Source organism: Capra hircus, chromosome 24 (genome assembly GCF_001704415.2).
Source record: "Capra hircus breed San Clemente chromosome 24, ASM170441v1, whole genome shotgun sequence".
In the NCBI taxonomy this organism is placed as follows: Eukaryota; Metazoa; Chordata; class Mammalia; order Artiodactyla; family Bovidae; genus Capra; species Capra hircus.
In genome coordinates, this window is record NC_030831.1 from 26,374,507 (window position 1) to 26,399,800 (window position 25,294).

Sequence of the window (25,294 nt, forward strand, 5' to 3'; positions counted from 1 at the left end):
CTGATAGTGCCTTGCAGTACTTAGTGTGAAGGCAATGGAAACACTGTTCTTTGTCCTGTGTTTACTGTGTTATGATGTTAAAAAGTCTCACATGATAGCTTTGGTTGTCTAAGTGGAATGAATACCAAAACAATACCTGATCTTTTTCTTCTCCCACGGTGTCATGTGGGATCTTCTCCGACCAGGGATCAAACCCATGTCCCCTGCATTAGCAGGCAGATTCTTTACCGCTGGATCATTGGGAAAGTCGGGAATGTAGAAGCTCTTAACTCACTCTGAAATATGATGACAGATACAAAACCTAGGAAATGATGAGACTGATGTTGCAAGAATTCAAGTCTTTGGGTTTTCCTACAATGAAAATTCCTAACCTCTTTTCATCTACAAGTAAATCATTGGCTTGCGTGCATCTAAATAAATGGTGAGAATTGTGTCAATTGCAAGCAAAGTCTTAATAAACTGAAAAATCTGGTAATCACTTAAAACTCCAAGCCCCAAGAGTTAGAATAAATATTCTTGCCTTGAAATAGGAAAATGGAGCCATTAGAACCTTTCTAGCCATGAATATTTCACCAAAGATAGGAAACATGTAGACCTAAATGAGTCTGTGGAGGAAATACTTCCTTGATATAGATTTCTTTCATAATTGATTGCAATAAGAATAAAAAAATATAGGTAACAACAGTCCAGGTAATAAATGGACCAGAAACCACAATATATTTCACCATGCTTACCATGAAAAAACTTGATGAAGTATACAAAAGCAGACTTGAGTCTTTCTTGTAAAGTATTGATGAAATAGAGTATATAAGTGCTAAAAAGAGGGCTAAAAAATGGGGAAATGATTTACTTGTAGATGAAAAGAGGCTAGGAATTTTCATTGTAGGAAAACCCAAAGACTTGAATTCTTGCAACATCAGTCTCATCATTTCCTAGGTTTTGTATCTGTCATCATATTTCAGAGTGAGTCAAGAGCGTCTACATTCCCGACTTCCCCAGTGATCCAGTGGTAAAGAATCTGCCTGCTAATGCAGGGGACATGGGTTTGATCCCTGGTCGGAGAAGATCCCACATGCCACCACTACTGCACCCACGTGCTGCCACAGCTGAAATCCTTGTACTCGTGAGCCTGTGCTCAGAAACAAGAGAAGCCACTGCAAGAACTACTGATCCTGGTGATGATATTCCTCAATTTGAAGGTAGTCTACTTGCGGTTCCACTGGATTTGTTTTTAAGTTCATGTACATGACTCTTGGCATGTACAAATTTAGTAACATCATGATGCCTTTTGTCCTACGTAATCTACTACTGGGGACATATAGGAAAGAAATGAAACTCTATGCCTACAAAAAGACTTACACATGTTCACAGCAGCTTTATTCATAAATGATGGTATTAATAACACATTTACACACATATATACATCAAGTTTCTGTCCCTGGTTTGGGAAGATCCTCTAGAGGAGGGCATGGCAACTGACTCTAGTTTCTTGCCTTGGAGAATCCCCATGGACAGAGGAGCCTGGCAGGCTATAGTCCATGGGGTCGCAGAGTTGACACGACTGAGTGACTAGGCACAGCATACCTGGTCAAACTTGTACACTTATGTTTGTCAAAACTTACTGAAGTGAATGCTTAATGTCTATGAATTTTATCCTATGTAATTCAGATGTAAAAGGAAAATTCTTTTCTAAAAATTTACACGTTCACAAGATGGAGAGGCTAGAGACTTAATAACTACCTAGCCCAGGACAATTATGTCAAACGACTTAACAGGCAATTTAAAATTTCAGTTACAATCTCTAAATAGATGGGGTTAGAGTACCCAGATCAGGCTGTCTTGGATCCCTGTTATTTTTAGAGGGAATTTCTTTATTTTACTAATACTATGTTGTTTCCAAAAATGTCTCTTTGATTTCGCCTCAATAATGGCCAAGTACAAAGGTTTACTGTGAACTAAAGAACATTGCTAAAAAAAAAATAATAAAGAACATTGCTTCCACTTGTTCAAAATTGAAAGAAAGGATTAGGGGAAGAATAAGCTAGAGGGCCATGGACAAACTTGAGGAAAAAAAAAATACCTGGCATATTCCTGGCCGATTGCCATTACATAGGATCTCCTGCTTCTTTGAATAGAAAAGTTTGGAAAACTATTGCTGAAAGAGACTAGTAGAGCAAGGCTCAGACCATCTGTTCTCAGAAACACTTTGTTTATTATGATAAAGGAATGTGGCTGAAAGTAAGATGTCTTTATCTTACATTATGTCATAAGAACAGTGTGTGCTTATCACTTTCCTATATCTCTCTGGAGAGAGAAAACCTTATTCCCAGTGTGCCAATGAAAAGGAAAAGTTGATATCGGGTGACATTAGTGTCAGATATCTTGGGAATATTGTCATTTAGTCAATAAGTCCTGTTCAGTTAATTTGTGACCTCACAGACTGTAGCCTGCCAGGCTCCTCTGTCCACGGGATTTCTCAGGCAAGAATATGGGAGTGGGTAGCCGTTTTCTTCTCCAGGAGATCTTCCTGGCCCAAGGATCAAACCTGTGTCTCCTGCTTGGCAGTCAAATTCTTTACCACTAAGCCATCTGGGAAGCCTTGCAAGTTAAAACTAGAACTTGTCAATTAGGAAAATATGTAGCTTATTATAATACTGAAAGGTAAATGCAAGTATGATCCTTAAAAGCCTTGCAAGAAGGGAACCTTTGCTTTGTCCTTTAGTATTTCAGTGAACACTAAGTAGCTAATTGATGGAAAGCTACTGCTCATCTGGATACAGAAGGGCTTGGGAAACTGAGCAGGCTGAAAAGAGAAATAAAAAATTAAGAAGAATAAATCTTGAGTAAATGACATTCAAGAGTAGATAATGAATAATCAATAAAATAAATGATTAATAGCAATAAATAATAATTGCTGAAGTAAATCATTGACTGCCCATAGAGAATTGGTGGGAAAAGCTGCTTCTTCCCTCCTGAGTGCGTTTCCTGAGCAGGGGGTCTGCCCCTTCCCCCAGCTGATTTTGAGGGATGGTCCTTCTAAACTTCTGGAAAGAAAGAAGGCTGACGGTGCAATGAATCAGATGAATGACACATGGGATCTGGAAGGCGGCCTGTTCACACCTGTAGCCTTGGAGCTCAAGTAACGCCCTCTGAACAACGGAAGCACACAGTGAGCTCCTGGCATCATGAGAACATACAGGAGAAACTACAGCCTCACCCAGTGGGAGGACATCTTCACGCTGAATGAAGCAAAGGATTATGGGAAAGTTCTAAGATGAGAAGAACTAAGTTCATCCTGTAACAGGGCTTTGTTACACTGGGTTCCTCCAGTGTAACAAAGAAGTCATCACTCACACAATGGAGTCGCTGTCTGTGTGGAAATTCCTATTCCTTCCAGCCTGGTGTGAAGTCATCAGGAGACCACTCCTCCTCTCTCCTTGAAAGGCCTGTTTGCAGAAGACAGGCTGTTGGTCAAGGCCTCTGAAGATTTCCCTGGAGGAAGAGTAAAACCATTGTCACAGTGGCTTGAATCATTTCTTAAGGAGAGACTGAAAGGGAGCATTTCTGAACCTGGCACACCCTATCTGGATTGAACTGTTGACACGGTTGTTACTTAAATGGAATATTTCTGAATTTGAAAGATGTACCAATGCTCAAACTGTGTATGTTTGATGCAAACTGAGAGCAAAAGGCCACACTTCTGTGGAGGGGAATGTTTTCTCTGAGAAGAAATGGACAGTCCTACTGTCAATCACTCTCTGTAGAGATCAATCCTCAAGATTAAGAACTGAGCATGAAAGATGAGAAAGTGTAAACTGCTATTCCCTGGAAGGCCAGGGCTCATTGTGGTCTTGTTCTGAGGTTCTCTTTGCTTCCTGGAGCATTTCTGTAGGGGTGAAAGGAGAGCTTGGAGAGGTGGCTTGCCATGGGGAAGACAGGAGGGGAAGGAGGCAGATGGAGATCCTGGGATGGCTCTTGTCCTGAGCAGCAGTGAAATATTACAGCTTACTCTTGACTTCAACTGTCTCCAGTAGTCTTTTTAAAAGACCGCCAAAATCAAGCTCTTCTTAGTGATGCTCTGGGAATTTAGTGGAGGAACTTCAATCACACTTTGAAATGTGGTAACAGGAAAGCAGAGTCCTCTCCTGGAGGCTGGCATGGCAGTAGCAGAGTTTTTTACTCTTGGAGGAAAGGGGCAGCAGGGATGAGAGAATCCAACTGTCTAGCTCCCAAGCACCAGGGAGGAGCTTTCTCCAAAACAGCAAGTGTACACATTAAGGGGTGCGTTCCTCTGTGCTCAGTCATGTCCGACTCTTTGCAACCCCATGGACCATAGCCCGCCAGGCTCCTCCGTCCATGGGATTCTCCAGGCAAGAGTACTGGAGTGGGTTGCTACGCCCTCCTCCAGGGGATCTTTCTGACACAGGGATCGAACCCACGTCTCCTATGTGTCCGATACTGGCAGATGGGTCCTTTACCACTGAACCACTTGGGAAGCCCACGTTAAGAGGAGATAATCCTGGGGAGCTAATTTCTAAAAACAAAGTATGGGAAGGCTCCTGGCATTTGAATACATGTCTGTACAGTCTTCCTCACTGTCGCTCCAATAAGCAATTTGTTTGGATACTGTTTATCAGGGTGACTATTTCTCCTAAACAATATTCTACAAATGCCTCGGACCTAATGTTTCAGGGCAGAGCTCATCTGTGTCACTAGCAGGACTGTTCAATGTGAAACTTGCACTCAGTTATATTGTCTGCTTTTCATAAATATTTCTTCCCTACCAGCAAATTTGTGCCAACTATCACACAGTTTTTCTGGTTGTGTTTTACAGGGGTATGTGAGGAGACCCACATTTCGGGTGTCGTGCCTATTTAAACCACTGAGAAGAGTGGGTGTGTGAAACCAGCACCTGTGGACATGGAGTTGTGCAAGGCAGCCTTCTTAGTGGGCCAGGTGTCAGCTCCCAGCTCCTAGGGTCATTATCCTTTCTACGGCTAGAGAGTTCTCTTAGCTATGGAGAACTCTTCCTAGTGATCTTAAATTTGCTTTCTACTGAAAAATTTGATGGTTCACCTAGATCTCTGACATTTTATATGTTAGCATAAGCTCACCTTCCATTTTTGATCTATTTAATTATTGCTCTCACTCCTCAAACTAAGACGATAACGAGGAAAACTAATATTTCTTTTCCATTTTTTGCACATTATTCTTTTAGTAGTGACTTCCAACTGACTTTGCAATTTGGGGTAAAGTATTGAAATAAAGATATTTCAGAATAACTCTTTATGGTTTACAATGTCTCGTGATGATTTTAAAATAATGCTGTTATAGAAGACATCTGATTCTAACCATATTCAAACCAAAGCTCATATTTTAAATACATTTTCAATAATCTCATTTACAATTATAATTTTCATAGGAAAAATAAAAGCAGTTTCAATTTATCTTCAAGTCATAGTTATGTTATAATCATAACTGCCTATGAAGATTCACTTCTAAATTATAAAAATGCATTGCTTTTTATTGGGACTAGGCTAATATACACGTGATGGACAGATATATGCCTTAGCAAAACAGGAAATTCCAAGATAGTTACTAATACTCCATATAGAAATTATTCAGTATTCATATTGCACCTAGAATTTTATAATACAAATAGAAAATATCACCCATATGCTTCCTTTCAGCATTCCTAGAATAAATCCCTATAACTTTTATTTTGTAGAAGCCATGGAAACATGGAAGCTCAGAGTAGCTGTCATATAATCACTAGGTTTAACAATCGGCTTAATTATACCGTACATGATAGTTGTCTTATGGTTTTAGTCACATAGAAGAGAGTAGGAATCAGGTCAGACTCTACTGGACAAAGCTGAAAGTACTGAAAGACTCTGATGCTGGGAAAGATTGAGGGCAGGAGGAGAAGTAGGTAACAGAGGATGAGATGGTTGGATGGGATCACTGACTCAAATGGACATAAGTCTGAGCAAACTGCAGGAGATGGTGAAGGACAGGGAAGCCTGGGGCGCTACAGTCCACGGGGTCACAGAGCTGGACATGACTTAGCAACTGAACAACTACAACAGCAAGGAATACCCATATAATGGCAGAAAGAGGTTCATTAATGAAGTTAGTGAGCCCATTTAACTCATCCAAAGTGATCATTTTACAGACTGAATGGCTGGCTCTCCATCTCATCCAGGATGAAATTCAACTCCTCAGCCTGGTTTGTTAGGAGACTATCTTTCTAACCTAATTCCCAGCTCAGGAGTTCTTCCATCTGTGGTTCTGAAGAAGCTTCTTTCTGTTTCCTTGACGTGGGAAGCCCTCAAGATTCTCCAGAGTTCCACTAGGGTTATTTCTATGGCCTTAACCCCAAACATGCTCCTACCCTTCCCCTTTTCTCTGTTGGTTCTTATCTCAAGCATTATTCAGCCCTGGAGGCTGAGGGTTAAAAATCAAGGGGCCAGTAGATTTCCTTTGTGATGAGACCTATGGTCCAGGCTTATGTTTTAAAGTCTACCTGAGGCCAGAAAACACTTTGAGAGGCTCGCTCTTGAGGTCATGGTCAGAGTGAAGGTCCGGAGGATGGGAGATGAAAATAGTTGGAGTGAAGTGTGGAGAACTTTCTCTGAGACTGGAAGAGCTCCTCCATACAGAGGCCTCCAGAGGTGAGACAAAGACTCTGTTGAGTGCATGGGAGCCTTGCATGCCTCAGAGACAGGACTAGGAAACTGAGCTCAGTGTCTGCATCCTGAGAGCTTAGGCCTAGTAGTTCAGGAAAGCCCAAGACTTTAGGAAAACCAATGACTTAGACAAATAGCCTATAGGGGGTGACCAGCATGGGATGAATGAAGGTCTTAGTGCCTTCTCTGAATAATCTGCACTGCCTGAGAATCCTGACCTTGGAATTTGTGTACAGACTTTGAGACAGCAACAACACATGTCCAAGAGGGAGTTCATCCTGAGTCTAGTAGGTGGAGGCTTAGAGAACACAACTCAGTCTAGAGAGAAATAAAGGAATGTGCCCTTATGTTAGGGTGCTTCTCAGGTGGTGTTAGTGGTAAAGAACTTGACTGCCAATTCAGGAGACAAAAGAGACTCAGTTCAAGCCCTGGGTTGGGAAGATCCCCAAGAGCGGAGAAGGGAATGGCTTCTCACTCCAGTACTCTTGTCTGGAGAATTCCATGGGTTGAGAAGTCTGGCAGACTACAGTCCATAGGGGTTGCAAAGAATTGGACATGACTGAAGCTACTTGGCATGCACACCTTAATGTTATAAGCTACCTCTTTATTAAAAGGTTTAGCATACTGGGCAATGATCATTACCTTTAATCCCTTCTAGACTTTGCATTGCTCTGGGCGGGATCTGGGTTGTTTCCTTTCCTCCAGCGCCTGTGTAATTCTTGGCCCTGATGAACGTTTGTTAAATGATATTGAATCTGGAAGCCTCATTTTAGACTAGAAGCTTTTGTGTGGTGAATTTTTGTTTGACCACGAACTGAAAAACTGCATCTTAGTATAATTACCAGGTAATTCCTCAAATCAATAGTTTCATATAAGAAGAACAAATTCTTTCCTACGAGGTTCAAATAAGGCCACACCATCGGCCGGACATGAAAGCTCTGAGCTTAATCCCTCACATTTGGGGTGCGTGAAAATGGTGAGATGTCAGCATTTCCTTTATTTGCTTGCTTTCAATTTCTGATGTACCCAGTGTCAGCTTATTCGTGCCACTGGCGAAAATTTCTCCTCTGTCCTTTATCTTATCGAGGGAGTGAAGTTTGGGAAGAATACATATATATTTTGCATTAACAAGGAGACTGCGCTCAACGTTTTATCAGAAGCTGGAGGGAGGATTCGCCGGTCCAGTGACAACGGTGTTCCTGGCACCGAGGAGCGCCCGTGTTGGGGCAGGGATCCCTGAAGGCGGTTTGGGGTTCTGCAGTGGGAATGCGCCGAGCGGCGTCTGCGAGGAGGACGCCCCAGGAGTCGGGGCGGAAGGCGGGGCAGCCGCGGGGTGCGGGGCGTGGGAGAGCAGGCCGAGAGGGGGTGGCCTGGACCGCTTTCCCGCGAGCGAGCACCCCGCCGGGCCGCCTGGAAGCCGAAGGGCAGGCTCGGGCAGCTCCCCCGGCGGCTCTCGCGGTGATAAAACTTGAGAAATAACAAGGAGGGGCGGCTCGGCGGCTCCAGAGTCCAATCCCGTCTCAGGAGCGAACACGCTCTCGGGCAAGACAAGCCTGAAAGAGGCCCGGGCGACTTAACGAGCAGCCGAGAGCAGCGCACCCGCGGCGCCCCTGCACCTCGGCGGCGCCCCTGCACCTCGGCGGCCCGTGGTCTCCTGCATCCCGCCTGGTGTCCGCATCCTCCCCTCCCGGGCCCCGCGCCCCGATGGCTGCGCCCCGGCCCCAGAGCTCCCTGCGCGGAGCCCTCTGCAGGCAGCTGCTCCTGACCCTCGTGGTGAGTGGAGCCCGGGTCGGGTGGGACCTACCCAGAGTCGGGATGGAGCAGGGGGTGGTGGGGGATGGGCCGTGGTCCTGCGGGGGGACCTATGCGGGCGAAGACGACCGAAAGGGGACGTCCGCGCCTCTGCTCAATCTTGCGGGGGCACGGACGAGCCAAATTCGGGCTCGGTGGGATGAGGAGAGGAAACGCGTCCTAGAGAGACGCACCCGGACCGAGGTTTTTATTTGGGACTTATTCGATTGTTTGAACACGGGCTGGGCTCTGGCTTCTCTGGGCTCCCTTTTGCGCCGCCGCGAGTGGTCCGGGGTCGGGGTTCGCGCTCCTTTCTTGGCTCCTAGTGATGGTGGTGGGGGTAGGTTTGGGTAGAGAGGGAAGAAGAGTGTTTGGTTAGGTTTCTGAGGATCCCTGAGTGAGTTACAGGGCGTTACTGGTGGCTCAGACGGGTAAAGAATCTGCCTGCAATGCAGGAGACTCGGGAATCTATCCCGGGGTCGGGAAAACCCCCTGGAGATGGCAATGGCAACCCACTCCAGCATTCTTGCCTGGAGAATTCATGGACAGAGGAGTCTTGTGGGCTACAGTCCATGGGGTTTGTTGCAAAGAATTGGACACGGAGTGAGTTACTCCGGGGTCCCTTGGGATGGGGACATTGGTGGGTGGAGGGGTTGGAGCGGTGTCCCTGGGTCCCAGGGTTAAGTTACCCCTGAAAAGCGGCTTCCAGGTTTTGCCTCGTTTGATGGCTATTCAGTAACTCACCGGAGTGGTCCACCCCCGTGAGCCACCCGGCTTGGGGCAGAGTGTACCTGGGGCGTCAGAGGGTGGACAGCTGAATTAGGGTTGGAGGTTGGGGTTCGGTGGTGTGTTTGGGGAGTGGGGTAGGGTGGAGCAGAGCAGATAGAATCAGACTGAGAGGAATGTTGGGGTAGGAGTGTGGGGTTGGGTGGCACTTCGTCCGGGTGCAAGGAGGATTGCACAAGTCTAGAGCCCAGCCTGGGGTCTTTTGTGCCCGGGATACCTGAGACCCAAGATGAGATTCACCCGGAGAGGAAGTTTGGGACGATTCTCGAACTCGGGAGACACAAAGCAAAAAGTGGGGACTCCTGATGATGTGATCCCGCTGAGCTGCGTTCTGGGCGTGCTCTGGAAAGGAGCCTCGGACCCTCGCATTCCCCGCGCCTGAGGTCGGGTGGCGAGAGGGACTAGCCTGGCTCGGGAGCCTGTCGACTCAGGCTAGCCAACTAGCGCCTAGTGCTCTTCTGCCCCCAAGCAGGGCGAGTAGGTGCAAGCTTTGTCCTCTGTTTGAATCATCGAGCTACGAATAAAGGATTGGTAGCTATGATCTAACATATATTTATGGACAAAGCATCGCATAAATGGGCACGTCGATCTGCCTGGCAGCTATTCCAAAAAAAAAAAAAAAAAAAAAAGAGCTGATGACAGGACTCTTTACACACGAGAGCTGCTCTCAGAGTGTGTTCTTTTCTGATATATTTCAAAGCGTTTCCAGCTAATCTGTTTAAAAACATGAATTTAGTGTTTCGTGGTTTCTCTGAGAAAGGAATTCGGGAACGGAGAGAAGAAACTGTGGAGGTGCTGTGTTCCCAAGATTTCCCGTGTATTCGCTGGAGGGGAGGGAGTGGTATTGGAGGAACTGTCTGGGTGGCAGGGGGTGGCGGATCGGGTGTTGGGGTGTGGCAAGACAAGAAAGTGCCAGTATCTAAATAGAGATAACATCAGCTTTAGTATATGATTTTATTGTTTAGGGTTATTTTTTAAAAGAATTTCCTAAAGATTAGATTAAATGATATCTTGGCTTCCCTGACCAGGGATGAAGCCCACACCGGCTGCATGGGAAGAGAAGTCAACCACTGGACCACCAGGGAAATCCTGAGACTCCTTGTTGACCATCTTATGTCTGTATTTCCTTTTGACTCCTAGGACCTCTCCACTTTTCAGTTTAATATTTAAGGGCATAGCATTTTGGAAACGCAACTTTCATTTTATAGAATCCTTAATGGCGCTCTGAAAGACAATCCCTTGTTTAAAGTGAGAGCCCTTCAGAGAGTTCTTTAACACAGAACTGAAACTTTTGACGTATTCACTTTCCCATGCAGCCGCCCCATAGTTTGTGGGATCTACCTTTTTCACTTTTCTCTTCTGAATCTGCATCCCTGTCCCACCCTTCTAGCCTCAGTATACTTTGTGTGTGCTCTAAACTGCTATTTAACGCACTTAGTGGCTCAGTCATGTCCGACTCTTTGACCCCAGGAAGTGGAACCCACCAGGCTTCTCTGTCCATGGGGATTCTCCAGGCAAGAATACTGGAGTGGGTTGTCTTGCCCTCCTCCAGGGGATCTTCTCAACCCAAGGATCAAACCCAGGTCCCCTGCATTGCAGACAGATTCTTTACCTTCTGAGCTACCACGGAAGCTCCTAAACTGCTACAATTAACTGCAAATCCTAATCATGTTTCCTTACACATATACAAAGAAGGGGGCTGGTGGGGAAGGGAAGAAAGGAGAGGGAGAATCTAGAAAAGAACCATGTCAGATCTTCCTATTACTACTGAAAGAACTGAGTGTCTCTTAAAATGTTTCTCCTTTTAATGTAACACAAATTGTTAGGAATGGTGAAAACTAATTCGTATTAGCTCAGTTGCTCAGATGTCTTATCCTCTATTATAAATAATGAGATCCTTTTACATGTGTATTTAATGTGTTTGCCATATCAAATCCACTTTGGGAATTAAATTTTCTATTCTATATTATACATAGTGTGTACTTGGACATGGTTAATCTATCATTTGCTAAAAGGGCTCTTCAAAAGGAATTAAAATAGCATTTTCCTTTATAACATACTTTCCCCCTTGAAGTATGTGGAATTCTACCTGCAACCTATGTTGACAACCTATGTGTGCTGTGTCCTTTCCCAGAATTTATAGCATTAAATAATGAGAATAATATGACTCCTTTCCCACACTTTTTGTTTATTGCTGTTCTTGATAACATTTGACATATTCACCTTTTTAAGATAAAAGTGAGTATAATACTATTATCTTTTGCATTGGAGGGGAAAAAAGCTTAGGACAAATAAAGGAGGAGAACTAGCTTATTTCTAAACTGTGTGCTTAGGAAGTCAGAGTTGTATTTATTTACATCAGTGCATCTTTATTTACCTTCTTCAAAGAAGGTTATTGTTATCGGTATTCACACTGAGGTACAGCTATATTCCACTGTACTTTGAGTCACTAAATATGTGTGAGCCACGCACATTTTTTGGTCCTGTTGCAATCCTTGTGACAGTTGCTATGCCATATATGGTATCTCTGGTGACCTGTGGCCAATTATACTTCCCATTTAGGGTCCCATCTTATGGAGTGTGGATAGAAAGAAATTTAGTAGGCTCATCAAATCATCGAGAATAGAGAAAGGTAAATCTTACAATTCAAGGTGATAAGAGTTTGAAAGGTAAGATTTCTGTCTTGGAGACAGCCAGTGTCCACCGGAGAAATGATGAATTGGAAATTCTGTGATCTTTATGCTCAAGGGGATATCCTTTATTTTCAGATAGTCTATAAACTCCTATTCTTTGGCTTCTTTTTCCTCTGTTGAGAAAGGTGTCATTTTAGAAAGCCTACTTGTGCATTCACTCTAAAATTGAGCAATAGTAGAAAGGCGAAACACTGGCAGGTACACTGTTTTTTTCATTCTCTCTTGGCACTTAGTTCCTTGAGGATCTGATGATTTGTACGATAAGCTTTCTATGATACGATTAATTAAATTTGGACAGTACTGTGAAATGAAACAAAGCAACTTATTTTTCCCAAACTAGCATAGACAATACTTTATATTATCATTTTTTTAAAAAAATGATACGTTAAAAAAAAATGATACATTTGTTACATTTTAATTTAAAGTTACTTACAACTCTAAGTTCTATCAATCAGATATTTAAAGTTGTTCTAGAGGGTTCCTCATTAAAAGAAATTCTTTTATAACTCAGTCAATCCAGAATTCATTAATATTAACAAATTTTTGTTTTGTATCTTGTATTTTTTCATTGGGCAGTCACCAGTTATTCTTAAAATACCTTTAAAAGTTTGTCATGTAATGGTGGTTTTATTATTTTTTTCTACTTTATTTTCAGTAATATATCCAAGTCTCACTAGCATAGCATTACATGTCTTTATATTTCAGGAAACATAGCATGACTGAAATTTATATGTGAATATCATCCTTTGCAATATCTGTCCCTTATATTAGGGCATCTCTGATAGCTCTGCTGCTGCTGCTAAGTCGCTTCAGTCATGTCTGACTCTGTGTGACCCCATAGATGGCAGCCCATCAGGCTCCCCCATCCCTGGGATTCTCCTGGCAAGAACACTGGAATGGGTTGCCATTTCCTTCTCCAATGCATGAAAGTGAAAAGTGAAAGTGAAGTCGCTCAGTCGTGTCCGACCCTTAGCGACCCCATGGACTGCAGCCTACCAGGCTCCTCTATCCATGGGATTTTCCAGGCAAGAGTACTGGAGTGGGGTGCCATTGCCTTCAGATGGTAAAAAATCTGCCTGCAATACAGGAAACCCTGGTTGGATTCTTGGGTCGGGAAGATCCCCTGGAGAGGGAATACGCTACCCACTCCAGTATTCTTGGGTTTCCCTTGTGGCTCAGCTGGTAAAGAATCCGCCTGCAATGCAGGAGACCTGTGTTTGATCCCTGGGTTGGGAAGATACCCTGGAGAAGGGAAAGGCTATCCCCTCCAGTATTCTGGCCTGGAGAATTCCATGGACTGTATAGTCCATGGGGTTGCAGAAGCGACTTGCACTCACTCTCTCCCCGGAAATCCAATTCGTGCCATAATTTCAACCACTCTCCAGCTACTGCTGACTCCCTGAATTGTATATCTGGCCTTGAGTTGCCCTTAAGTATAGGTCTATCTATCTAGCTGTCTTCTGGACCTTTCTGCTTAGTTTTCCTGTGTGTGTGTGCTCAGTCGTGTCTGACTCTTTGTGATCCTTTGGGCTGTAGCCCACCAGGCTCCTCTGTCCATGGGATTCTCTAGGCAAGAACACTGGAGTGGGTTGCTGTTTCCTCTAGGTGGAATCTTCCTGACCCAGGGATCAAACCTGCATCTCCTGAGTCTCCAGCATTACAGGTGAACTCTTTACCAATGAGCCATCAGGGAAGCCACTCTGCTTCCACTAGATTTCCCACAGGAATATAGAATTTAATATACACCAGGCAAAACTCATTTTTTTCACCGTTTTTGCCATTCTTGTTAGTATTCTGCTCCTCAAGGAACTGCTTTCTTCCTGTATTGATTGGTGATACTTCTGTCTGCTCATCTACTTTATCTATCTATTCTATATTATAAATGGTACGTACTTGGACATGGTTAATATATCATTTGCTAAAAGGGCTTGTCAAAGGAATTAAAATAGCATTTTCCTTTATAGCATACTTTTCACCTTGAATTAATTGTGCATCATTTCCGGTGATGTTTATTATACAGAGACAAAGACGAATGACCTGCTGCTATATATCCAGCATGGATAAATTACACAACATAATTCATGCAAAGAAATCAATTTGCTTACAATTAGTGTATGACTATATATATGTAAGGCTTAAAATTGATAAAATGAACCAGTCTTCTTTAGGGGTACATACACATGGGATACAATTAACTGGAAATAGGGAAGTAAATGATTTACCGAAATAAGAAATCATCCGTTAGAGTTTACTTGAATTTGGAGAGGTCCCTCCATCAGGGAAGAAAATGCAATTGGGGAGAGTTAAATAGGAACTTTGAAAATAATAGTAATGTTTTATTTCTAAAACTTTATAACTTTAAGGCAAACTATAACTTTAAGGCAAGTGCCCTAGTGTTCCTTTTATTTTTTATTTAAATACATGTGTAGTTAGAATATATCTTAAGAGGGACAGTTTTTAAAAAAATGAAACAAACAATATAGAGGATTAACGAAACCAAACACTATTATTTGAAAGTACAGACAAACCTGCTACAATTGTATAAGTGAAAAATAGAAAAGGCATAGATAAAACAATATTAGGAATAAAAACAGTCACATTTATGGAGACGATAGAAGCTTTAACAAATAGATAATAATATTTATGTATAATTCTAGCTAATCTGAAAAGAGACAAAATAGGCAATTTTCTACAAGGTAAAAATTGCCAACATTGACTTGAAGAGGTGTACAAATTCTAAATAGACTTATAAAGACACTGAATTGGAAGCCAAATACCTCCACTTACATACACCCTCATATCCATCAAGCCTAGACCTGTGTGATAGGTGAATTCTTCCATAAATTTATGGAACAGATAACCTCTACCTTTTATAAATTGTTTCAAAGAATAGGAAAAAAACCTGGAACTCTCCCTAACTCATTTTATGAAGATGGTATGAAAAAAAAGTAGAAGCCTGATCTCTCTTATGATCAAGTATTTTAAATATTAAAATAAATGGCAGCAAACCAGACCAATAATGTATTTTTAAGAACATAAAGGCCTGTTTACGGAATTTCAGTTCTCTTCCATTCATCTATATGTTTATCCTTATACTAGTACCACTCTGCCTTGATTATTGTATTTTTGTAGTAAGTTTTGAAATTGGGAAAATTTTCAACTTTGTTCTTTTTCAGGTTAATTTGGGTCTTTCAGTGCCCTGAATTTCCTCAAGGATTGATTTTCAATTTCTGCAAAAAAAAAAAAAACAAACAAAAAACAAAACCTATTTGGGATTTTGATAGGAGTGCCTTGAATCTGCCAGATGAATTTTGGAAATATGTGTTTTGACCTATGAAGAGGGGTTTTCTATTGTAAATGAAATTGTTTGCTTACTTTTGGTTTCAAATTCTTTTCATTGCTAGTGGACAGGAATGCAATCAGTTTTTATGTGTTAACCTTGTATTCTGCAACCTTGCTGAAACCATTTATTATTTTTGATAGTCTTTTAGTGGATTCCTTAGGATTTTCTATGAGTAATACAAGATCATATTATTTGAAAATAGAAACTATTTTGCTTCTTCTTTCCCAATCTGGATGCCTTTTATTGTGTGTGTGTGTGTGTGTGTGTGTGTGTATCTGCCCTGGCTAGAAGCTAGAAGCCCTAGTACAGTGTTGAATAGAAGTGATGAGAGCAGGCATCATCGTCTTGTTCCTTCTGTCAGAGGAAAGCATTCAGTCTTTCTCTGTTAATCATGATGTTTTTCTTAGATGCTCTTTATCATGTTGAGCAACTTCTCTGCTATTCCTAGTTTGTTGGAAAATTTTAAATTGTAAATCAGTATTGGATTTTGTCAATTGCTTGCACCTATTGAGGTGATCATATGGCTTTGTTCTTAATTCTTTAAAAAAAACAAACCTACTTTACTGAGGTGAAATGGACACACAAAAAGCTGTTCATATCAAAGCATACCCCCTGATGAGCTTGGTGATAAGTATCTAGCTGCAAGATCATCACGCTGTATACCATAAGCATATCCATTACCTCCAAGTTTTCTCTTGCCTTCTTCACTTATTGTTATATTTTATTTTGGTAAGAACACTTAAGTTTTATCCTCTTAGCAAAAATTTTAGTATACAATACACTATTGTTAACAGTAGGCACTATGCTATACAAGAAATCTCTAGGATTTATTCATTTTGCATATCTAAAACTTTGTTCTCTATTCTATACTGTATTAATGTGACCAATTTTTCCCTTAGGTCTTCAGTTTTGCTTGTGAAGCCTGCAAAAAGGAGACATTTATTATACCTTCCAAACTAGAGGCAGACAAAATGATTGGCAGAGGTGAGCACTTTCAAAACAATGTTTTTAAAACAGAAATGTAATTTACTTATGCTGGAAAGAGTGTATTATCCAATCTTTGCTTTTGGAATTAGCCTGAATGTATATATAATTAGATATAATTCAAGATATGTTAAAATATATGTTCTGTTCTTTATAACCCTATAGAATTTTGTCATCGATTCCAAGGCAAATGTCCTAATCCATGCTTTTGTAGTCATTTATGTTTTAACAGTAAACATTATGTAAATAATTATATGTAGAATGTAGCCGTTTCATTACTCCAGGATCCAAGCATTTGAGAGACATATGTAAGGAGCTCAGAGAGTCGGAGCAGAATTTTTATCAATGCTATGGCTGCAGTGAGAAATATAACATGGTGTGCTGTTCCTTTCAAAACTGGGTTTATCAGTCATTTGTCCAGTGAGAAGTTGCTGCTGCTGCTGCTGCTGCTAAGTCGCTTCAGTCGTGTCCGACTCTGTGCAACCCCACAGACGGCAGCCCACTAGGCTCCTCTGTCTCTGGGATTCTCCAGGCAAGAACACCGGAGTGGGTTGCCATTTCCTTCTCCAATGCATGAAAGTGAAAAGCCAAAGTGAAGTCGCTCAGTCGTGCCCGACTCTTAGCGACCCCATGGACTGCAGCCCACCAGGCTCCTCTGTCCATGGGATTTTCCAGGCAAGAGTGCTGGAGTGGGGTGCCATTGCCTTCTCCGCAGTGAGCAGTTGGAGAACCTCAAACTTTCCCAACAACCAGGCAGCTCTCTTCAGATGGAATTTCTCCATGGAACAGGAAATACTGGAGGAAAATATCATGATTTTGTTGAGAGATACAGCTTGTCCCAGAGATACCAAATTTACTTTTTCAAAAAGCGTCCCATTCCTGGGAAGGAAGAAAAGAAAGGATGTATAGAAATGTCAGGGGTGTTCCTCTAGGGAAATGGACCAGAGTTTATCACTCTGGTAAAAACGTGAACAGAAGAGAAATAAAATCATCACTTCTAAAGATGTTTAGTTTTCTTTCTTTCTTTTTTTTTTTTTGACTTAACGTTTCCATCTGTGACAGATTTGAATTAAAGTGAAAACACTACACATGGGTAACATATGAATTCTTTGAGAGGATATTACTCAAGTGGGTATTAGAATATCACTTTGTTTTCTGTTAAGGCAGATAAGTGTATTTGATACTTTTAGATATAATATTGAAACACTGGTATGAGACTTGTATTTTATAACTTTGCACTTGGGAAAATTCCCAGGGAGAGAAGAATTTCAGAATTTCAGTAGGAAGCCCCAGAAAGAAAGGAACAACACCACAAAGAGAACTATGGTCCCCCGGGGAGTTGGTGAGGTTGGGGTGGGGCAGGAAGAATTTAAAGATTTTTCTTATTTGACTATTTGCCGAACTCATATACTCTGTCACTCTTTGAGTTCATGTGTATAATTTCTGGCTGAAGACAGGTGTATCTTAGAAGACTTACTATATTGTTAAGAAAAGCTCTTCTGTTTGTTTATCCAGGTGTGTGTGTGTGTGTGTGTGTGGGTGTGTAGTTCAGCTTTGTCCTGATTGCAACATGCATATGTCTTCAATAGGAAGATCATTTTCATAAGCCTTTTAGAAGAATATAAAAGTTTTAAGTACCTTATTTAAACAAATATGCAATCCAGAATTATCATTTTTAACAGAAGAAGAATGATCACTTTTAAAAAGTATGTGTAAAGAAGCTGGCTAAAATATTTGCTAAATGAAGGCTGATTGGTTCATTTCATTCCACTTCAGGGTTTTGAAGAAGATTGTATACATTATTAGAACATTCCTCCCCCCTCTCCTTTTTTTGCATGTGTTTCTTACTTTACAACTTGAAAATTCTTACTTGCAGTTAATTTGAAAGAGTGCCTTGGGTCTGTAGACCACATCCAGTCCAGTGATCCTGATTTCAGAGTTCTAGAAGATGGGTCAGTATACACAGCCCACGCTGTTGTGTTGTCTGATGAGAAAAGATCTTTCACCATACGGCTCTCTGACACAAAGAAACAGACACAGAAAGAGATTCTTGTGCTCCTGGAATATCAGAAGAAGGTATTCAAAGTCCATTGATATTTTCAGGCGTGTTTTTCTTCTCATTCAAATGCTCTCATTAAACATTGCAAAGAAAAGGATAAATAAGATTTATCTTCCTCTTCTTTTTTTCCCCTTTCTGTTTGCTTTCCCTTCCTCCCTGTCTCCTTTTCTCCCTCCTCTTCCCCTCTCGACATTGGTTAGACATTGACTTTGGATCTGGCTTTATTAGATCTAATGGCACCTCTCTGGGAAGACTTCTTCCACCTCCAAAGTCTACTTGCTTTTGCCTGCCTGCGTCAGTTTGGTAATCCCTCTGTTGCAGCCTTGGTAATTTTTTATTAGTGCAAACAACCTATCCACAGTTGCTTAAGGACATGAGTCAATCTTTGTTACCTCTGTTACTACTGCTCAGTTACCCCTGACCCAGAGTCAATAGGTACATTTTAAATTAAGGCTAAGTGCAGTAGTTCCCAGTGATTTCAAGTGCCACAGTCATTCTGATGTTAAAATAGGATGGAAATCCTGTAGTATGTATGTGTCTGAACGGTATTAGCTGTCAGCCAGTGATTATTCACTGTAGCTCCAGATTCTACATCAAGAGGAAGGCTGTAGTGAATTACAACTAATCAGTGTGAAGTGTATTATATTAATGAAAAAGTCACTTAAATTAATAAATTTATGCTTAGCACTTTAATAATTGCTTAATGTATTATTAATTAATTCTCAGGAAATACCGCATCTTCCTTACTATACCATGAAATGAAATGGAAATCACTAAAAACTCCAATAGAACTTTCAACAATGATGGAAATGTTCTATAATCTGCACTGTGTGATATGGTCACCCAACATTAATTAATTAATGACTACTGACAATTATCATGTGACTAGTGCAACTGAAGAATGGAATATATATTTTACTTAATTCTAATCAACTTAAATGGTCACATGTGGCTTGTGGCTTCCTTATTGGACAGTGGAGTTAGAGTGTTCAGGCAATGAAGAAAATGCATGATCTCACTCTGGTTCACCTGAGAGTATGAGGTTTTAGCAGAAAGAACAAGTAAGAGCTGTCTATAGCTTGTTAGAAAGAGGATGCATTCTCTGTTTCATTTTGGGACAGAACAGAAAGAACTGAAAGTACAGTGATGATTTTCCTAATCTGAAAGTTTGGTCAGGATTAATATAGAAACGTATACAAACGGAAATTCTTTGGTTCATGAAACCTTTGAAATCTGGTTACATTTTTTTAACCTAATTCAGAGAAGATCGTATTATCTAGTCTTTAGGTTCAGCATGCACATACTGGAGACTGGTCCATCTACTGTTTTACAATGAAGTAGGCTGTGATGCTTTTTGTTTAAAATTGTTAATTGTCTTTCTCTCGATTCAGGTGTTGAGGAAAAGACACACTAAAGAAACTGTTCTCAGGCGTTCCAAAAGGAGATGGGCGCCTATTCCCTGCTCAATGCAGGAGAATTCCCTGGGACCTTTCCCCTTGTTCCTTCAACAGGTAGGTTTTCCATTCCTTCTGACTGGGATTGCTTTAGTTCCAAGAGTCTGTTTTGTTCAGGTTTTAGTAATTCTTTAAACATTTAAAAATCAACAGATTTGAAGATATTCATGAAGAGTAAAATCACTAAAAAATTAATAATGAGAAAAACTAGAACATCACTAAAAGCTAATAATTATAATACGGTAAAGACTCTGAAGCCATTAAATGATCCTTATTAGTTAATTCATTCATTTAGCAGCTGGCTATTGAGAACCTACTCTGTCCTGTCAAAAGCACTGCTCTAAGTACTTAAGCTAGAGATACATTTAGTCATTTGGGCTTCCCAGGTGGTGCTAGAAGTAAAGAAACTGCCTGCCAATGCAGGAGAGTTAAGAGATATGGGTTTGATCCTTGGGTTGGGAAGATCCTTTGGAGAAGGGCTTGACAACCCATTCCGGTATTCTTGCCTGGAGAATCCCATGGACAGAGGAGCCTGGCAGGCTACAGTCCTTAGGGTCACACAGAGTTGGACACAACTGAAGTGACTTAGCATGGCATGGCCTTTGCTCTCATGACCTTCCCTGGTGGCTCAGATAGTAAAGAATCTGTCTGCAGTGTAGGAGATGTGGGTTTGATCCATGGGTCAGGAAGATCCCTTGGAGAAGGGAATGGCTACCTACTCTAGTGTCCTTGCCTGGAGAATCCCGTGGACAGAGGAGCCTGGAGGGCTATAGTTCATGGGGTCGCAAAGAGTTGTATATGACTGAGTGACTAACACTTGCTCTCATGTAGTTTATGAATCTAGTGAGGAAGATAGAAATAGGCAAATGATTGTGACATTAAGTGATAAGCCCTGAGATGGGAATGGATTGGGGTGATCTGAGAATTCATGGGGTGAGTACCATGTCCTGAGATGACAAGTGGTAAAAAACAAAAAGATGACTTGGAGGGGGAGGCAAGTAAGCTCAGTGCTGAAGGATGGGAGAGTGTCGTGCAGGTAAATTGTTGCAGAAGAACAACGAGGGACAGAGGTGGAAGCAAGCATGGTTCCTCATAGGAGCTCTCAAGAGCTTAGTCTTCCTGTGTGTGATGGGAGTGGAACAGGAGATGGGGCAGAAGGGCAGGTAGGGTCTAGCCGGAATGGGCCATTTGTGCTCTGCTGGGTAGTTTAACTTCTTCCTAAAAACAAGTCTTTTTAAAGCAGGGTCAGATTTACTTTTCATGAATGAAAATAAATAATAAGTATGCAATGAAAATAATGACTGAGGCGGAGCTATGGCCTGGAGCTCGCCTTTTTCCTTTAAATGTCTATTACTCTGGTCAATGTTTAATGCGAATGGTACCACCTGTGTCCTACTTATTTACGTTTTTAACTATGCTTCTGGTGTCTTTCTCGCTTATAGGAAACTCTACCCAGTGCTGTCCCTTTGTTTCTTCTTTTAGGTAATTGTACTTAAAGCACTGGTGAGGCCTATTAAGAAATTGATTTCTGATTACCAAAGTTATAGTGATCAGAGATAATTACGGCCTTAGTTCTGTTAAGCCGGTCACCACCTCTCAATCCTCGTTTCCTTGATGTGTGTGTCCATTTGACTTAGCCGACCTCTCCCTTTCTTCATCCAGGACAGCGCTCACCCAGCTTTCCACCTTTTTTGCTGGCCACTCCTTCTTGGTATGTCTTGCTGGTTCATCCTCACTCCCACTTCCCCCTATTCCCCATCACCCCAACCTCTGTCTTAAATTTTGGAGAGCTCACCTATGAACCTTGTCTCATGTTTATTTATATTCATGTTCTCAATGATCTCATCCAGCTTCATTGCTTTAAGTACTTTTTATACATTGGAAACTTAAAACTTCATTATCTCTAGCCCAAAATGCCTAATTAAGATTTCCACCTGGAGGTTAAGTAGACACGTCAAACTTTGCATATAAAAATCAAACATTTGGATTTTCTTATTAAAAAATATCCTCTTTTCTCAATTAATGGCAGCTCCATCCTTTCAGTTGTTACCACAGTAGAGTCTGTTTGGTAAGGTTTTATTGTGGAGAGCATACTTCTCCTTAAGGAATTAATAGATAGGAATTTACTGCGTTCGTGCCAAGTCGTTTCAGTTGTGTTCCACTCTGTGCGACCCGGGGACTGTGTAGCCTGCCAGGCTCCTCTGTCCATGGGATTTTCCAGGTAAGAATACTGGAGTGGGTTGCCATTTCCTCCTCCAGGTGAAATAGATGTTGAGCCCCAATTTATCATATCCAACCATTCTTTACAATTAAAATTGTAATTCCTTTATTATTATAGGACAAGAATCTAGCTGTATTTTACTAAGATCTTAAATTATACAGGATAAATATGACAGAGATTTAGTCATTTCATGTCAAAGTATGATCCAGTAAAGAGATTCTAATTTGAGAAATCACCAGGGACCCAGGCTTCTTCCTTTTGAAGCTTGGCCATCCTTCAGGTTCAAGATGGCTCATCCTTCTGTCCAAATGATGGAACACACGCCTCCACTTTTCTAGAGCACAGTCTGAGTCTCACCTCTGTTGGGTTGGCCAAAAGTTCACTTGAGGTTTTCCATGAGATGTTATGGAAAACTCTAACAAACATTTCTGGCCAGCCCAATATTATTATTTTTTTTTGCTAAATCCCATTGATCCCTTTTTGCATGATCATACCTAATTGCAAGGGAGATAGAAAAATCTTTCTTCTGGACCATCTTATGCTCAGCTGTAAGTTCTAACATTAAGGAAGACGGGCAGAATAGACATCCGGGAATACTAGCATCCTCTGACTTAGTGACATCCCTGACTTCAGTCTTCACACCGCACAGCCAATCCATTGTCAAATCCTGCTGGCTGTATCGTCAAATTCGATCCAGAATCTAACTGTTTTTCACAACTGCTGCTGCCGCCATGCTAGTCTAACAAATAATTCTCTCCCCTGAATTCTTACAGTAACTTTTTTTTTAGCAGTAACTTTTAAATAGCCTTCCTGTTTCTTCCCTTACTTCTCACCCAAGTCTAATCTTGACAGAACAGCAAGAATTAGCCTTCTAAAATATAAATTGGATATTGTTGTTTAGTCGCTTAATCGTGTCCGGCTCTGTGAGATGCCATGGACTGTCACCTTGAAGCTTTCTCTGCCCATGAGATGAGATTTCCCAGGCATACTGGCGTGGGTTGCCATTTTCTTCTCCAGGGAATCTTCCTGACCTAGGGATGGAACTTGCATCTCCTGCATTGGCAGGGGGATTCTTCACCATGGAGCTACCAGAACTCCAGAAATTGGATATTCCAGTTCCAGTTCAGTCGCTCAGTCGTGTCCGACTCTTTGTGACCCCATGAATTGCAGCACGCCAGGCCTCCCTGTCCATCACCAACTCCCGGAGTTCACTCAGACTCACATCCATCGAGTCAGTGATGCCATCCAGCCATCTCATCCTCTGTCGTCCCCTTCTCCTCCTGCCCCCAATCCCTCCCAACATCAGAGTATTTTCCAATAGTCAACTCTTCGCATGAGGTGGCCAAAGTATTGGAGTTTCAGCTTTAACATCACTGCTTCCAAAGAACACCCAGGGCTGATCTCCTTCAGAATGGACTGGTTGGATCTCCTTGCAGTCCAAGGGACTCTCAAGAGTCTTCTCCAACACCACAGTTCAAAAGCATCAATTCTTCGGCGCTCAGCCTTCTTCACAGTCCAACTCTCACATCCATACATGACCACAGGAAAAACCATAGCCTTGACTAGATGGACCTTTGTTTGCAAAGTAATGTCTCTGCTTTTGAATATGCTATCTAGGTTGATCATAACTTTTCTTCCAAGGAGTAAGCGTCTTTTAATTTCATGGCTGCAATCGCCATCTGCAGTGATTTTGAAGCCCCCCAAAATAAAGTTTGACACTGTTTTCCACTGTTTCCCCATCTATTTCCCATGAAGTGATGGGACCGGATGCCATGATCTTCGTTTTCTGAATGTTGAGCTTTAGGCCAACTTTTTCACTCTCCATTTTCACTTTCATCAAGAGGCTTTTTAGCTCCTCTTTACTTTCTGCCATAACGGTGGTGTCATCTGCATATCTGAGGTTATTGATATTTCTCCCGGCAATCTTGATTCCAGCTTGTGTTTCTTCCAGTCCAGCGTTTCTCATGATGTACTCTGCATATAAGTTAAATAATGAGGGTGACAATATACAGCCTTGATGCACCCCTTTTCCTGTTTGGAACCAATCTGTTGTTCCATGTCCAGTTCTAACTGCTGCTTCCTGACCTGCATACAGATTTCTCAAGAGGCAGGTCAGGTGGTCTGGTATTCCCATCTCTTTCAGAATTTTCCACAGTTTATTGTGATCCACACAGTCAAAGGCTTTGGCATAGTCAAAGCAGAATAGATGTTTTTCTAGAACTTTCTTGCTTTTTCCATGATCCAGTGGATGTTGGCAATTCGATCTCTGGTTCCTCTGCCTCTTCTAAAACAGCTTGAACATCAGGAAATTCATGGTTCACGTATTGCTGAAGCTTGGCTTGGAGAATTTTGAGCATTACTTTATTAGCATGTGAGATGAGTGCAATTGTGCAGTAGTTTGAGCATTCTTTGGCATTGCCTTTCTTTGGAATTGGAATGAAAACTGACCTTTTCCAGTCCTGTGGCCACTGCTGAGTTTTCCAAATTGGCTGGCATATTGAGTGCAGCACTTCACAGCATCATCTTTCAGGATTTGAAACAGCTCAGCTGGAATTCCATCACCTCCACTAGCTTTGTTCATAGCAATGCTTTCCAAGGCCCACTTGACTTCACATTCCAGGATATCTGGCTCTAGATTAGTGATCGCACCATCATGATTGTCTGGGTTTGTACAATTCTTCTGTGTATTCTTGCCACCTCTTCTTAATATTTTCTGCTTCTGTTACGTCCATACCATTTCGGTCCTTTATCGAGCCCATCTTTGCATGAAATCTTCCCTTGATATCTCTAATTTTCTTGAAGAGATCTCTAATCTTTCCCATTCTGTTCTTTTCTTCTATTTCTTTGCATTGATTGCTGAAGAAGGCTTTCTTATCTCTTCTTGCTATTCTCTGGAACTCTGCATTCAGATGCTTATATCTTTCCTTTTCTCCTTTGCTTTTCACCTCTCTTCTTTTCATAGCTATTTGTAAGGCCTCCCCAGACAGCCATTTTGCTATTTTGCATTTCTTTTCCATGGGGATGGTCTTGATCCCTGTCTCCTGTACAATGTCATGAACCTCATTCCATAGTTCATCAGGCACTCTGTCTATCAGATCTAGGCCCTTAAATCTATTTCTATGTTACTATTGTCTAAATTCTCCAATGGCTCTCAGTCTGACTCCAAGAAAAAGCCAACATCCTTGGAATCTCTTATATGCCATTGCCCTGTTACTGCATGCATCGTCATCTACGACTTTCTTTTCCCTTAGTCCTCTCTACTCCAATCACACTG

General features: G+C 41.7%; 1 protein-coding gene across 2 annotated transcripts in view; it reads left to right on the top strand.

Annotated features, from left to right (window-relative positions):
• Nucleotides 8,143-25,294, top strand: part of DSC3 (desmocollin 3) — a 56,598-nt gene continuing 39,446 nt past the window's right edge. Inside the window, exons 1-4 of one of the 2 annotated variants that reach the window (XM_018039461.1) lie at nt 8,143-8,462; nt 16,202-16,286; nt 18,163-18,362; nt 19,737-19,856. In XM_018039461.1, coding sequence (XP_017894950.1) covers nt 8,394-8,462; nt 16,202-16,286; nt 18,163-18,362; nt 19,737-19,856 — 474 coding nt within the window. In that variant the 5' untranslated portion in view covers nt 8,143-8,393. The remainder of the gene's footprint in view (nt 8,463-16,201; nt 16,287-18,162; nt 18,363-19,736; nt 19,857-25,294) is intronic. The other variant, XM_018039460.1, reaches the window with a different exon arrangement.